General features: G+C 41.6%; 1 protein-coding gene across 13 annotated transcripts in view; it reads right to left on the reverse strand.

Moving 5' to 3' along the window:
* Window positions 1-1,860: 1,860 nt before the first annotated feature.
* The window catches only part of CDC27 (cell division cycle 27), a 33,016-nt gene continuing 22,610 nt past the window's right edge, over window positions 1,861-12,266 (reverse strand). For 7 of the 13 annotated variants that reach the window (XM_035567997.2, XM_035567996.2, XM_035568000.2 and 4 more), the window contains exons 14-19: window positions 11,757-11,965; window positions 10,974-11,091; window positions 10,024-10,152; window positions 8,929-9,003; window positions 7,011-7,191; window positions 1,861-4,814 (exon numbers count right to left, since the gene is read on the reverse strand). In XM_035567997.2, the coding sequence (XP_035423890.1) occupies window positions 4,732-4,814; window positions 7,011-7,191; window positions 8,929-9,003; window positions 10,024-10,152; window positions 10,974-11,091; window positions 11,757-11,965 (795 nt within the window). In that variant the 3' untranslated portion in view covers window positions 1,861-4,731. Of the gene's footprint in view, window positions 4,815-5,961; window positions 6,123-7,010; window positions 7,192-8,928; window positions 9,004-10,023; window positions 10,153-10,973; window positions 11,092-11,756; window positions 11,966-12,266 lie in introns of those variants that run through there. The other 6 variants (XM_035568004.2, XM_035568003.2, XM_050715456.1 and 3 more) reach the window with 4 other exon arrangements.

The following is a 12,266-nucleotide window of genomic DNA, read 5'->3' on the forward strand; positions in this document are numbered from 1 at the left end:
CTTGAGAAACCCAAAAAATCCCCAAACCAACCCAATCCTGCTGAACACAACAGCCGGTGCTGCGGGGCTGAGCTGTCCCCGAGCGGGCAGGGCTGGTGCAGGGGCTGTTGGTTTGGACAGGGATTGCCAGTTTCCATTGGAGCTGTGACATTTGGGTGGCCTGTCACCCCGTGTGTGTGTTTCGGGGGGATCCTTTGGTCTCCCCCTGGAGCAGGGGCTGCGGTCAGGTTTACCTTTCTCACGGAGGGGCTCCAGCAAGGGCGATGCCGAGGCGAGGCGCAGGATCTGGTCCCACTCTGCGGCCAGGGCAGCATCCACAGGGCTGGGACATGCCAGCCCTCCCCGGCTGGGGGCTTGGGACTTCTCTGGGTCCATCTGGGTGCAGCCCCAGCCTTCCTCGTGCCCAGCCGGCCACACACTCCTCGTCCCAAGCCATCCAGGCCGGGCTCACTGGAAACTTCCACAGCCAACTGCCACGGAACCCACCGCCCGCTCCCAGCAGGACAGGTGCCAGTGGGTGCCGCACCGACAGCCCCGCATTCCCCAACCTAGGACACCCCACCAGTGACACTGCCACCCCGAACGAGGGACCGGGTCCCCTCACTGTCCCCATTCCCCAGGCTGCCACTGCAGGCAAGGAACATCTCCCTGAGTTCATGCAACAGCAGGAACCAAACTGAGACATCACGGGCCGCACAAATACCATTTTGAGAAGCAGATAGACAAAGCAAGCGGAGGAAGTCTGATTCTCTGCATTAATTTTAAGCCCTGTTCCTCTGAGGATCAGGAACTCTTCCTGCCTTAGAAACCTAGTTCTTCACACCATGCACAGCCAGGTCTTACAACCCCTCTCAAACCAGCTCAGCTCAGCTGGGAAACGAATAACATGTTTCAAACAACGCGAGCCCTGCTCCTCTACCGAGTCTCGCTCAAATCAAGTCCCTAATGCTGACCGAGGGGCAGGGAACAGGGAGATGCTGCAGCAGCAAAGAACCACAGAGCAAAGCCCAACGTACCTGTACGAAGCTGTACACACTCAAATACCGAGTGCCAAAAACATTCCCAAGCTGGAAAGTCCTGAGATGCTACCAAGCCCTAATACGCGCTGCATTGCTACCATTCAGTATCGCAGCTGACAAGTCAAATCTCAGTTATAAAAGAAAAAGCTTTGCTTTTCTCCGGAGGCACCTAAAGCTCAGCCAACCATCGACAAAGCTTCGCTTCACCGCTAGGAAGCGTGCAGCCCGACTCACCCTGACTTGCCCAGAAGAGCTGCACAGGAAGAGCAACTCGGCTCTCGCTGCTGCGCGCAACGCGGGGCAGGAGGTCGGCTGCAGGAGCCAGCGCGTAGCTGCGCGGCCGTGCCTGTGCGCGCAGTCATGGAAGGCCGGGGTCAAAAGGCACGGAAGCAAGAAAGGGAGAAGGAGTAGGAGAGGGTTAATTTCAGTGCAACTTTTACAGCCAAACCCGGCTCTCAAAAAGTCACCGGATTAGGGTGATACAACAGACCCGGCGCTAAAAGCTTTAATCCAAGGCTACCGTGCATGCAGGAGGGATTCCCGTGGAGCCCGCAGCTTTTTGCACGTACTGGCGAGCGCGCCTTCCTGACAAGCCGAGGCTGTGACCATTTCTCTGGTGTACATCATTGTAATTTTCTTTACCAAGGAGGAATAAGCTCTTGTTGGGGTAATTAATAAAAAATGGTGCTACCTGTGAATCCGGGTGGCAGGCTTCCAGCAAAGGGGGCTGCAGGAACAGCCCCGGGGCACCCAGTGGCTGCATCGCTGCGCCCGCAGAGCTCTCCCCATCGCGCTCTGAAGGCTGCATCCCAACACCAAGCCAAAGCACCTGCTGCTGAGCCTGCTTTTAAAAGTAGTTTATTTGGATTTTCCACATCCTTTAATGAATCGCAAATATATTAACAGAAAAGACTTTTTTCCCCTAAGACTGTACAATTTCTGAAATAAAAAGTCAAGAAAGCAAAAAAAAAAAGACAAATTACATTGTTTCAATGCAAATAGTACACACCACACCCACACTTTGCATTTTTCCATATTTTTGTTGTAAGAAAATGACAGTTCCCTAATTCTTTTCAGTGAACACCCTTGCCCAAACCTGGCTGTCAGAGTGCCTTCGTGCTCACCGCCCTTCTCCTCACCCCTCTTCAAAGAGTAGCAAAACTTTATTGATTCAATACTAATTTTGTGCATCTATTTAGAAGGTAAAATAGCAGCATGGTCCAAATGTTACTTGATATTCTTGGAGAGAAAAAAAAAAAAAAGCAACCATTTAAGATATGATGTACATGTAAAGCAGCAGGACAGTTTTTAAGTATTAAATCTTCAAGGTAGAATGAGTATCCTTTTAATACCCCAGCTGAGTTAAGAACTCTTGCCAGGGTGTTGGAAATCTTAGTACAGTTGTTCACAATTTTCAGAGAAGGGAAAAAGCCACCTAGTTTCCTAAACCTCTGGTCCCCAGTTAAACAAGCAGCAAGTCTTCTGGAAAAGTCACAAGAGCAGCACCTGTTTTTTCAGATCTGAAAAGGATGAAAAAAAAAAAGAAGTGTGCAATTTTGGGAGCTAGAAGCGCCCAGCATTTCTTTAGATCTAAAGACAAAAGGCCCCTGGCTTCAGCTGAGAGTCTTCTAGCTCCCAGGGAGCGGGAAGAAACTCATGCTTTTTGCTTAAGAAAACATCGGGAACCAAAAGGAAGGCAATTCACGCATCAAGTGGTGGCACTCACACAAGTACTGCCTCCAGACCTTCTGCTGAGGTGTGGGGTGCTCTCAGACTCCTTGAGGAAACCTCACAAGGAACATGCACCGAAGCCGTAGGCGCATTGCATCTGGATGGCAAAACGATGTCGTGACAGAGCCAGGGAACCCAAGAGCCCCGCGAGAGCTTTACCGTTGGCACAGAACAGCCCTTGGGAAATGCAAACCCTGCGTTTTCCTCAGGGAAGATGCATCAGGAAGGGAATCGCACCAGAACATTGATCACCACGGGAAGCCGTGCAGGATTCAGCACACAAGTCAGCCGAAACACGTCGTGATTTCAGTTCATCCCCCATCCAGACACAAGCTGAACTGCACGGCTGAGGCACAAGACTCCTTTCATAAACTACCATTCCTCATTTTTTTCAGATTTCATTTCACACTGTTAGGGGAGTTCTGGCCTATTTCTCTCTGCTTGTCCTCCTGCTTCCAAAAAAAAAAAAAAAAGTATTTCTGCACAGCACTTGTGGATTATTTTTGTTTGATGAAGGCATCCCAGTGGCTCACAGCCAGCAAGGAGCCATGACAGGGCACGGGCCTGGCGTAAGACAAGGTCGCAGTTTTAAAAGCTTAAGTTCTAAAGGTAACTACATAACCCCTAAGAGAGATATATATTTTAAAAAAATTAAGATTGATGACAAATATGTTGACATGAAATTTATATCACTCCCAATTTATTATGCATAAATTGCTCTTTAAAACTGCTTGTATCGTACACTTTCTTTATCGCCACTGCATAAAGGGCACCAAGTGTTGCTGCAAAATGCTACAGAGAAAGATTGTTTTGGACTCATTACTGTGGCATAGTTTTCTTCTCACAGCAGCAGCCTCAGGGGAGGAGGAAGGGGGTCTACGTTCCTACAGTGAGAAAGTACTCTAAGAGTCTTAAAGAACAGCTTAAAGAAAGAATTGCACATGTTTGCACACTGCTTGGACCACACTTTAGAAAACAGTTTTAACAAGGACACTATCTTAGGCAATTACTCGATGCATTTGACTGTAAGGTTCTGATTGTATTAAGGCTTCCACGGTCTTCCCAGTTTATTTGTTCAGAAAGACACAGGCGCTGTTGGTTAAGGGTTTGACATTTCCACATTAAGTTGTATCTACATTGCTCTTTGATTTCGCCCTTTATTAATTTTTATTCTCACACTGGGAAGAACAAGTCAAGGGGTAGATGAAAAAATGAAGCAAGGTGTTGCCGACTTCTTTCTCTGAAGTACAAAGTAAAACATTGACATTTTAGAAACTAGGTGAATAAATTAATTCTTAGTTAGAACATGAAAGCATTCTGTGAAAGCTACGATTCTGCAATGTGATTCTCCTGCTACGTTTTCACTCCTGCAAGTTTGCACTCTAAGTAGGGACACGGAACATTTTATGCAGTCTGACACTCCCAGTCCTGAGCACGTGCATTGTATTTGTTCACGGGAAACACTGCAGCTTTAAGGTCATGTACATTCCCTGGCATTTAAGTTACACTACAATATGCAAAAGTCTTTAACAGCCTGCATTTGTCAACACTGTCCTCGAAGAACTTGGAAATGAAGTTCAGCACTCTGCTTACCAAGAAAGAACCAAACTAAGACACATTTCTGGAAAAAGAACAAGACACTGCTTCATTAGTACTATCCCCGCATCTACTGGCTTCGTTACAGCAAACCACAAGTCTTTCTTCCGTGATATTTTTCCAGCAAAGGGGAGTCCAAAAATAGTATTTCCTCCTCAGTCATTTTCATAAATGTCTAAGAGCCAACTAGTCAGACTCAGTAGCAGCTGAATATTGCACTGCCATTAATTCTGCATACAGTTTTAAGTCTGAGTGGTGTACTCATGGTGTCAGTGGAGAATAATGACAATGCTGGCTCAGTGATGTGAAGACCCAGGATGCGAAGGAAGGGGAGAACACAACAGTACCAGTCACACACTCAAGCCCAGATACTGGCTTTTGGAGGTTAAAATTCATCGCTTTCAACTGCATGGAGCTGTGTGTCATCCGCATCTGTCATGCTGCTCTCTTGGGATTCATCTGTGCCAACTTTGAAAGAAAAACAACAAAACACACAAAGTAGTCAAACAGTACTAGGCTGCTTCACTACAAAAATTCTTATACAACCAACTCCAGCATGTTAAAAACACAGTAGCAACGTGCTTGTACTTCATTAACAACGTGGAACAGACTTCCTGCCTTTGCCCCCTTCCCCCAAAATGCTTTTAGGCCATATGGCTTTTTCCTTGCAATAAGTCAACCCCTGTCAACTTAATGAAGTCTAAATAAATGCATTTAGAAAGGAATTAACATAATGTACTATAAAAACATGCAGCCTAATTTAATGTCTGTTTAGATACCTTCTGTTAAATATCTGGAATTCCCAATGCCTGGCTAGGTAGGGATGGGTATGGAGGGTTCCAGAACCGCCTTAGAAGAATTTTAACCCTCCCAACTCTTTCAAATCATACCAGATACTTGAATATGCTCACATCGGTTACCCACTGCATCAGTGCATCATGTCTGCTCAATTCACAATCAAATAATATTAAATTAGAAGCATTAAGCAGTCTCCAGTTGCTCCCTGCTTTCATGACAAAGACTACTGCATAAAATATGGGGGAAAAAATTGCTTTGAGTAAATGCACACAAGTTTCTCACACTCAATTACTCTGCTCACTCAGCTCAGATGATGGCTGGCCTACAACTTCCAGGCAAGCTACTCAAAAAACAGCAGAAATCTAAAGACTGCATGCTATGCACAGCATAAGAGAAATACTTATATATGAGAAGCTACCTTTAAATATTTAACTTCTATACTAGTTTAAATTAGTACCAAGGTAAATATCTAATCATGGTTGTTCTTCACACACAGGAAGTGCAACTTGAGTCTTTCTATAGTAGAATTTAGCATATTATCATTTCCCAAATGACTAAGAGGTTTCATGTAGAGAAACAATGATTTTGCTGCTTTAAGGCAAACACTTTACAGGTTTCCTGCACAATAGGCTCATCAAGTTCTATGCTACGGAACTTAAAGCACAAAATGGCTTATACTAGCCAACATATTGTAAAGCAACTCTCCACTTATCTCATGTATCCTAAAAATGTTATTCAGCCGACACTGAAACTCATCTACATTATCTGAAGAGCCAAGGAAACCAAACTGTCTACACACAGCTTAAACATGGACATTGGGACATTGTTTTATTTCAGTTATGTTTATTGGACAGATTTTTATTTTTTTTTTAATGCTCTGTGACTGAAGTGTTGCTCAGAAGTTCAAGTACTCTGTCTCCATCTTCTGGTCAGAAACACATTCAGCCCCCAGTAAGCCAGTGTTCTAGGTTAGTCCAACTACAACAGCAGGGAGAAAAGTTTGATACTTCAGGAAACACAGCACAGGATAGTTCCATTATTAAAAAACACACTGTACACAGGATCAATAAAAATGAATATGATATACAGTTACCATAACTTTTTCAGATGAAGATTTTGGATTGTAGAACATAGCATACATTATCATCTTTTTCAGAATTTCTTTTTGTTCTTCTTTGGAGGGAAAGAACTAAGTTGTTTATTAGTATTTATTCTTCACCACTATTTCAGTTTGTATCAGAGAGCTCAATATTTATGGCTTAACATTACTCTGTGCTTCGCTGGAACTTAAGCTCACAACATCTTAAAAAGAAGGGAGACATCTGGGACATCCTTTTCTGTGGATTATTCTCAAATAGTGCATTTGGGAGCATTTTATTTACTCTCGATTCAAGTGAAACTTTTATTGACTTCCTTCTTCAAAAGCTACCTTTGTTTTCCAGACAAAGATGTTTACCTAACATCCAGTTTATTTAATTTCTCCTAAAGCATCTATAGATAATTTTAGCTACCATTCAGTTACATCGCATGATTTGATGCTTCTATGGGGGAAGAGTGGAGGCTGTAGGAACATCGTGTTCTTTCCTAAGATGGTATTAACCAACCATGAGTTCTGTGACTTTACAGCATTATTTTTGTCCTACTCCATCTACATATCCTAAAGAAAAGTCATAATCCTTTCTCATAGTAAACCTAAAATAAGACGTACCTTCTTCTGAATCAAGAACTTTGAGTTTTTACTTGCTGAGCAGCAAGGTTGAGCAGTGTGCTTTACTTATTAAGCCTGGAATTCTTCCTACTTACAGACACTAGGTGACACCCAAGCAGAAATACCTCCCTGAATGACAAAGGGTTGGAAACACAAACCTGATTCATAGGGGTAACATTCATTGATTTGCTCTTCTTGAGTTATTGGTTCCTCATCATCTGGAAGGTAACGTTTATCAATAGCCTCTTTAATCTGGTTGTTGGCTCCTTTGGGATCTAGGTCCATCGCCCATGAGAAATTCATTAGGGCCAAATGAGTTTGACCCAGTTTTTTATAAACCTAAAATAAAAGCATAAAATGTTACATTTACAAAAAGTTGCTACTTGAAAGTTTGGAGAAACATACTAAGCCAGTTAACTAATATTTTATGAAAAGCAATGCAGAGTACACACAAAATTTATTACACAAGTCAAAAGTAAAGAGAAAAGATGTGTAGAAAGAGCATGCAAGTGTTCCTACTTAAGTGGCCAAAAGGATTAAAAGAAATTAGCAGCTGACAGATTCAAGAACATAAGGAAGTGGCTCTTCAGATATAATTTATGCTTTGCAACTGTGGCAGCAGGGTTGTGTAAAAGCTTTTAGCATGTTTTGTGTTGCCTCCCTCCTCTTTTCCAATTTTTACAGTCATTGTAACCCCAAGTCTACTACTTGCTCAGGAAAAGCCCAAAGTCTCAGCCTTCTATTGTCAGAGACAGAGAGAATAGTCTTGTGAACCATTAACCACATGCGTAGAGTAACCTTATATTCTTCCCTACAGCAGGTTTGGGGGGGGGGGGGGGGGGGGGGGGGGAGAGGGCCAATATTAAACATCACCTAGCTTGTCCTGATAAACTGATTGGGAACATTTTCACAACAGTGCATTACCAAATCTAGAATATATTTTAATATATTTTACCTTCAGAGCAAGTTGATGGTGACAAAGAATTGCTCCTTATCATTAAGGATAGGCAAACATGTAATTTATCTGTATTAAGATTTAAGCAGCAAAAGTTCTCAAGTTTGTCAAGACATGGCAACTAACACCAATTTAGAGGTCCAGCTACTACTGGATAAACACCAGTCAACAAATTTCAGCACAAATCCTTTTACTTCTCTAATTCAAAAAAAGTCTCGTTGATTAAGAGTTACCCAGTCTTGTGAAAGAGACAAGTTTGCCTTGTTGCTTCCTAATGACTACCCACAGAATTTAAAACTGCAAAACTTAAAGCATATTAGCCAAGAAGATTGCCAAGGAAGGACTTCTATTACCAGATTACTTTTCTCTGGCATTAAACAAAAAAAAGTTGGAATGTGAACACATCTGATGGACTAGAAACATCTTTTCGTGTGCTCATCTAGTCTATTAGCCTGAATAAAGGCTTCTTGCTTTCCAAACCTATATAGAAAGAATTTTCTACAATTCTTCTGGGAAGGCCATCAACTGAATGAGACATTGAGGCTACTGATGGAGACTTAAACGTACTCCAAAAATACTAATTCAACATTTCTGATATGACATATTGGAGTGTGATTCAATATTTGAATAGCTCCATGTCCATATAACCAACATGTCTGGCTGATAGAAATTCTTAATTTTGAGGGATAGACCATTTCCATCATTACTATAATACTGGATCAAGCCTTCATGAAGTTCAGTTTTCAAGGAAAAATATACAACTATGCATAACCACTGCATCTATTTTCAGTGAATGATCTCAATAGAGATTTATTTCGCAGTTTCTAAAATTAATTATTTCAGGTTGACAGTAGTGAAAACAAAGGCACAGAACAACAGGGGCCCGAGTTATTTTTTCTTGGTTTTAAAAATACCTTGAGGCTGCTCCTGTCTTCTGCATTTAAAAGCTGATAAAGCTGTGAGTTTATATGCAGTACGCCTTATTTAAAGGTTTGGGAATTTTTAGAATACTGCCCCAAATGGAAGCAGCTTAGTGACAGGCATCAAATTTGCTCATTAGGCATACATTTCTGCAATGAAGGAAAGCAAAGTACTTACAAACACAGTTAAGTTCCACCTACCTTTCCTATTAAAAAGTAAACAAGGGACTCTTTGGGAACAATCTGTTTCAGTTCTTCAAGTTCTTGTAAAGCAGACTGAAAAGGAAGAGAAAAGATTCAGTACAAGCTAGCAGTCTGCAACCAGTTACATCACTAAACTGCATTTTAGTGCTGACGAGAACCCTGGCATTTACATACAGTATACTCCACCAAGAACAACAGTACAGACTCAAAAGAACCTAAAGCTTCTTTTACGTTAGTTCCTCATGTAAAGATTGTAGGTTATTATAGCACAGTTATTATAGAAACAGAGAAAGTCTGTTGGGCTTTGGTCTCCCAGAAAAACATTTAACATTCTTCTGCTCTTGTATTTATCCTCTGCTTTTGATTTTTAGAAATCAGTCTACAAATTGAACTTCAGTAAGTCCTTAACCTTAATACTACTTATGTTTAACTGGTTACATTATGAATTTTCAAAACAAGTTCTAAGTAAAGTTTTCCCTTTACATATGTACACACATTTCTGAAGCAAGGTTTCAGAAGCCAGACTGCAGCTTGTATTCTGTGGCCAAGAAAAACAGGCCAGAGGACGGAGTCACTGGAAAGACAGACTGTGGGAAGATCAACTCCACTCATAAATAGGGTACAAGTCAGCGAGGGATCAGACTGAAATTATTTGGCTTCCTATTTTTTAGTTGATAATACAGCCTTTGAAATGGCTAGTTCTTATTGCTGTAATCTGTTGTGGGGCTGTTTGCTGAGCCAATTTTTAGTAGTTTAATAGAAATTCACAATAACACAGCCCCATCTTGGTGACAGCTGCAATAACGTCCCCTTCTTTCTTTTTCCAGGGTCAGACTAAAATATTAATTAAAAAGGTACCTTTTGGCTTCAGATTTTATGACAATCAAAAAATTTAACATAATGCAAAAGTGGCACTTGCCAAAACAAATGCTTTATGTTAGACTCCACAGGATAGGTCAATCTTCCTGCTCATGCTGCAAGCCTTGACGCTACCAGTGCTTACCAGTTAACATTCAGCCACCAGTGCATCCCCATTCATAGCTATAACAATTTAAAGATAATTTAAGGTTGTCTACGTGTACCAAATCTTACCTTGTACTTTTCATTTGCAAATAATACAGAAGCTCTATGGAATTTGCATAGCGGGTTCTTGGGGTCAATGTTAATAGCTTTGTTTAAAGTATCCAAAGCCTTTTCAGATTTTTTCAGTGCATGCTGGACCTATTACAGAAAAGAAGGAAAACCTTAAAGAGGGAAAATGGCCAAATAGACTTGTCTGGCAGATAAGCTGCTATATTTGCTTACAATATGTTTCAAAAAAAGTAGTCCAATTCTAGACCAAGTCTTAAGAAAGCAAGTTTGCTTACAGGAAGAAAGCTTCACCTCTCCCCATCGCCACTTCAAAACACCCTCCATCCACTGGCTGATAGAAATCATCTAGCCTTTGGCCAGGAGTAAGCTCAATGCCATTCTCAGCACTTAAGTGGCAAGAATCCTACTGTTCCTACAGACCCTGACAACTTTGCTGCTGCATAACAGGTAAGTGAATGCCAGCAGGTTACCACCATTCATGCTTGCACAGTCTTTAGTTGCCATCACTAACATCCGAAAACTGCTTCACCACACTGTGAGCAAGCATTTGCTGGAGTGAGACTTATGGCTGAGGTACTGCGTTATGTACCACAGTGGCAGATGGACAAATGACCAGCTTTCCAGATAGCCCTGCAAATTCAATATGCTATTCCCATGAATAACTGCACATGGGCTTGATTTTCATACCACTAGTAACTTGGCTTACTCGCATACACAACCTGATAGTATATTTCATTACTGGCTAAAAACGATTGTGGGTGAGGAGAGAGGAGTGTTTATTTTCCTGACACATTAATCCCATGGCTATTGATTCATATGGCACTTAAGATCCTCTAACAGGTACTCTGAGCTTTTACTTTTGTGCTTAAAACAAGTTCAGTAGGACTACTGCAAGCAAAGTACAGAGGCAGATTAAAACCTAAGGAGAGAGCCGAGTACAGACTACTTACTACTCCAATGTGGCACAGTAAGACTGAGCTCTGAGGATTGATATCAAGTGCTTTCTGGAAATGCATTTCTGCTAGGCTGAATTTTTCCTGTTTGTAATAAATCATTCCCAACCCATACCTGCAAACAGAAAAATAATGTTGTTAAGTAAGACTGCATTTTGAGTAAACTAACCTTTGTCAGTGAATATGGTAGAAGTGGCATATAGACTGGCCACTCCATCAAGGGTAAGAAGTGACTCTTTATAGGAGAAAGCTATGACTAAAGTTACTTTTCTCTTGATTGCATAGGTTGAAGAATTCATATCCAGTGCACAAAAAAACTAGCTGAAGAGCTACAAAAGTAGAAAGCATACAGAAGCCTCTAAAAGATTAGAGGACTTACATAAAGTAGTAAAACTCAGGTTTGTTAATGTATTTTTTCCCCCTCAAGAAAAGCTACAAGAAGCAGATTATATCCTAAGGTATAAGGGGACAGATCTCACCTGTCCAGCTGCAAGTGAAGAACAAACAACTAGATGCACAAGGAGTGTTGCACAGAGAACAGAATAGTTGGAACAACACAGCCCAAAAGATCAATGGAAACCAGAAAAGTTCTAATTTCTTGCACTCCCTGTGTAGTGTATTTAACGATAAGATGAGGTCCACATCTTCTGCAGGAATGGCTTTGCTCTCTTCTTAGTGAGAACAGTGCTAAGAAAACATTGCCAGTGGCAGCACGTTTAGCTTTTCTCCAAAAGGTGTTCCACATCACACGCAACACAAAAGGGTTGAAGCATGACTTACCATGCATTATAGTGTCTAGGGTTGACTCTGATTGCATTCCTAAAACAAGCTAATGCTTTGTCTAGTTCTTCTGTTAACACAAATTCATGTCCCAAAAGGGTGTAGGCATAAGCATAGTTTGGATCAACTTGAATGGCTCTCTGGAAGAACTTGATTGCAATGTCATGCTCTCGTTGCAAGCTGAAACAGTTTCCTGCAGCACACCACGCCTAGTGAAAACAGCATTCCAAAGTTAGCAGTTTCCTTTTACAACCAGTTTGAGATGAACAGATTTTCCAATACTGACTTACAGTTTTCACTTCCTACTAGATTATAAATAGTCCTAATAATAATAATACAAGACTTAGTTAAGCCTCTGAGGAAGACACGGCTAAATATCCCTTTGAGCTAGACAAGCTGAAGTACAGAAATCAAGCATCTAGACAGCCATCAGATCTGTGCCAATTCGATACTTTGATGACTAAAGCTTTTGAAGCTGTTGAAAGGCTAGAAATAAAACATCTTGGATAT

The sequence above is a fragment of the Cygnus atratus genome, chromosome 25 (assembly GCF_013377495.2).
Source record: "Cygnus atratus isolate AKBS03 ecotype Queensland, Australia chromosome 25, CAtr_DNAZoo_HiC_assembly, whole genome shotgun sequence".
NCBI classification, from domain to species: domain Eukaryota; kingdom Metazoa; phylum Chordata; class Aves; order Anseriformes; family Anatidae; genus Cygnus; species Cygnus atratus.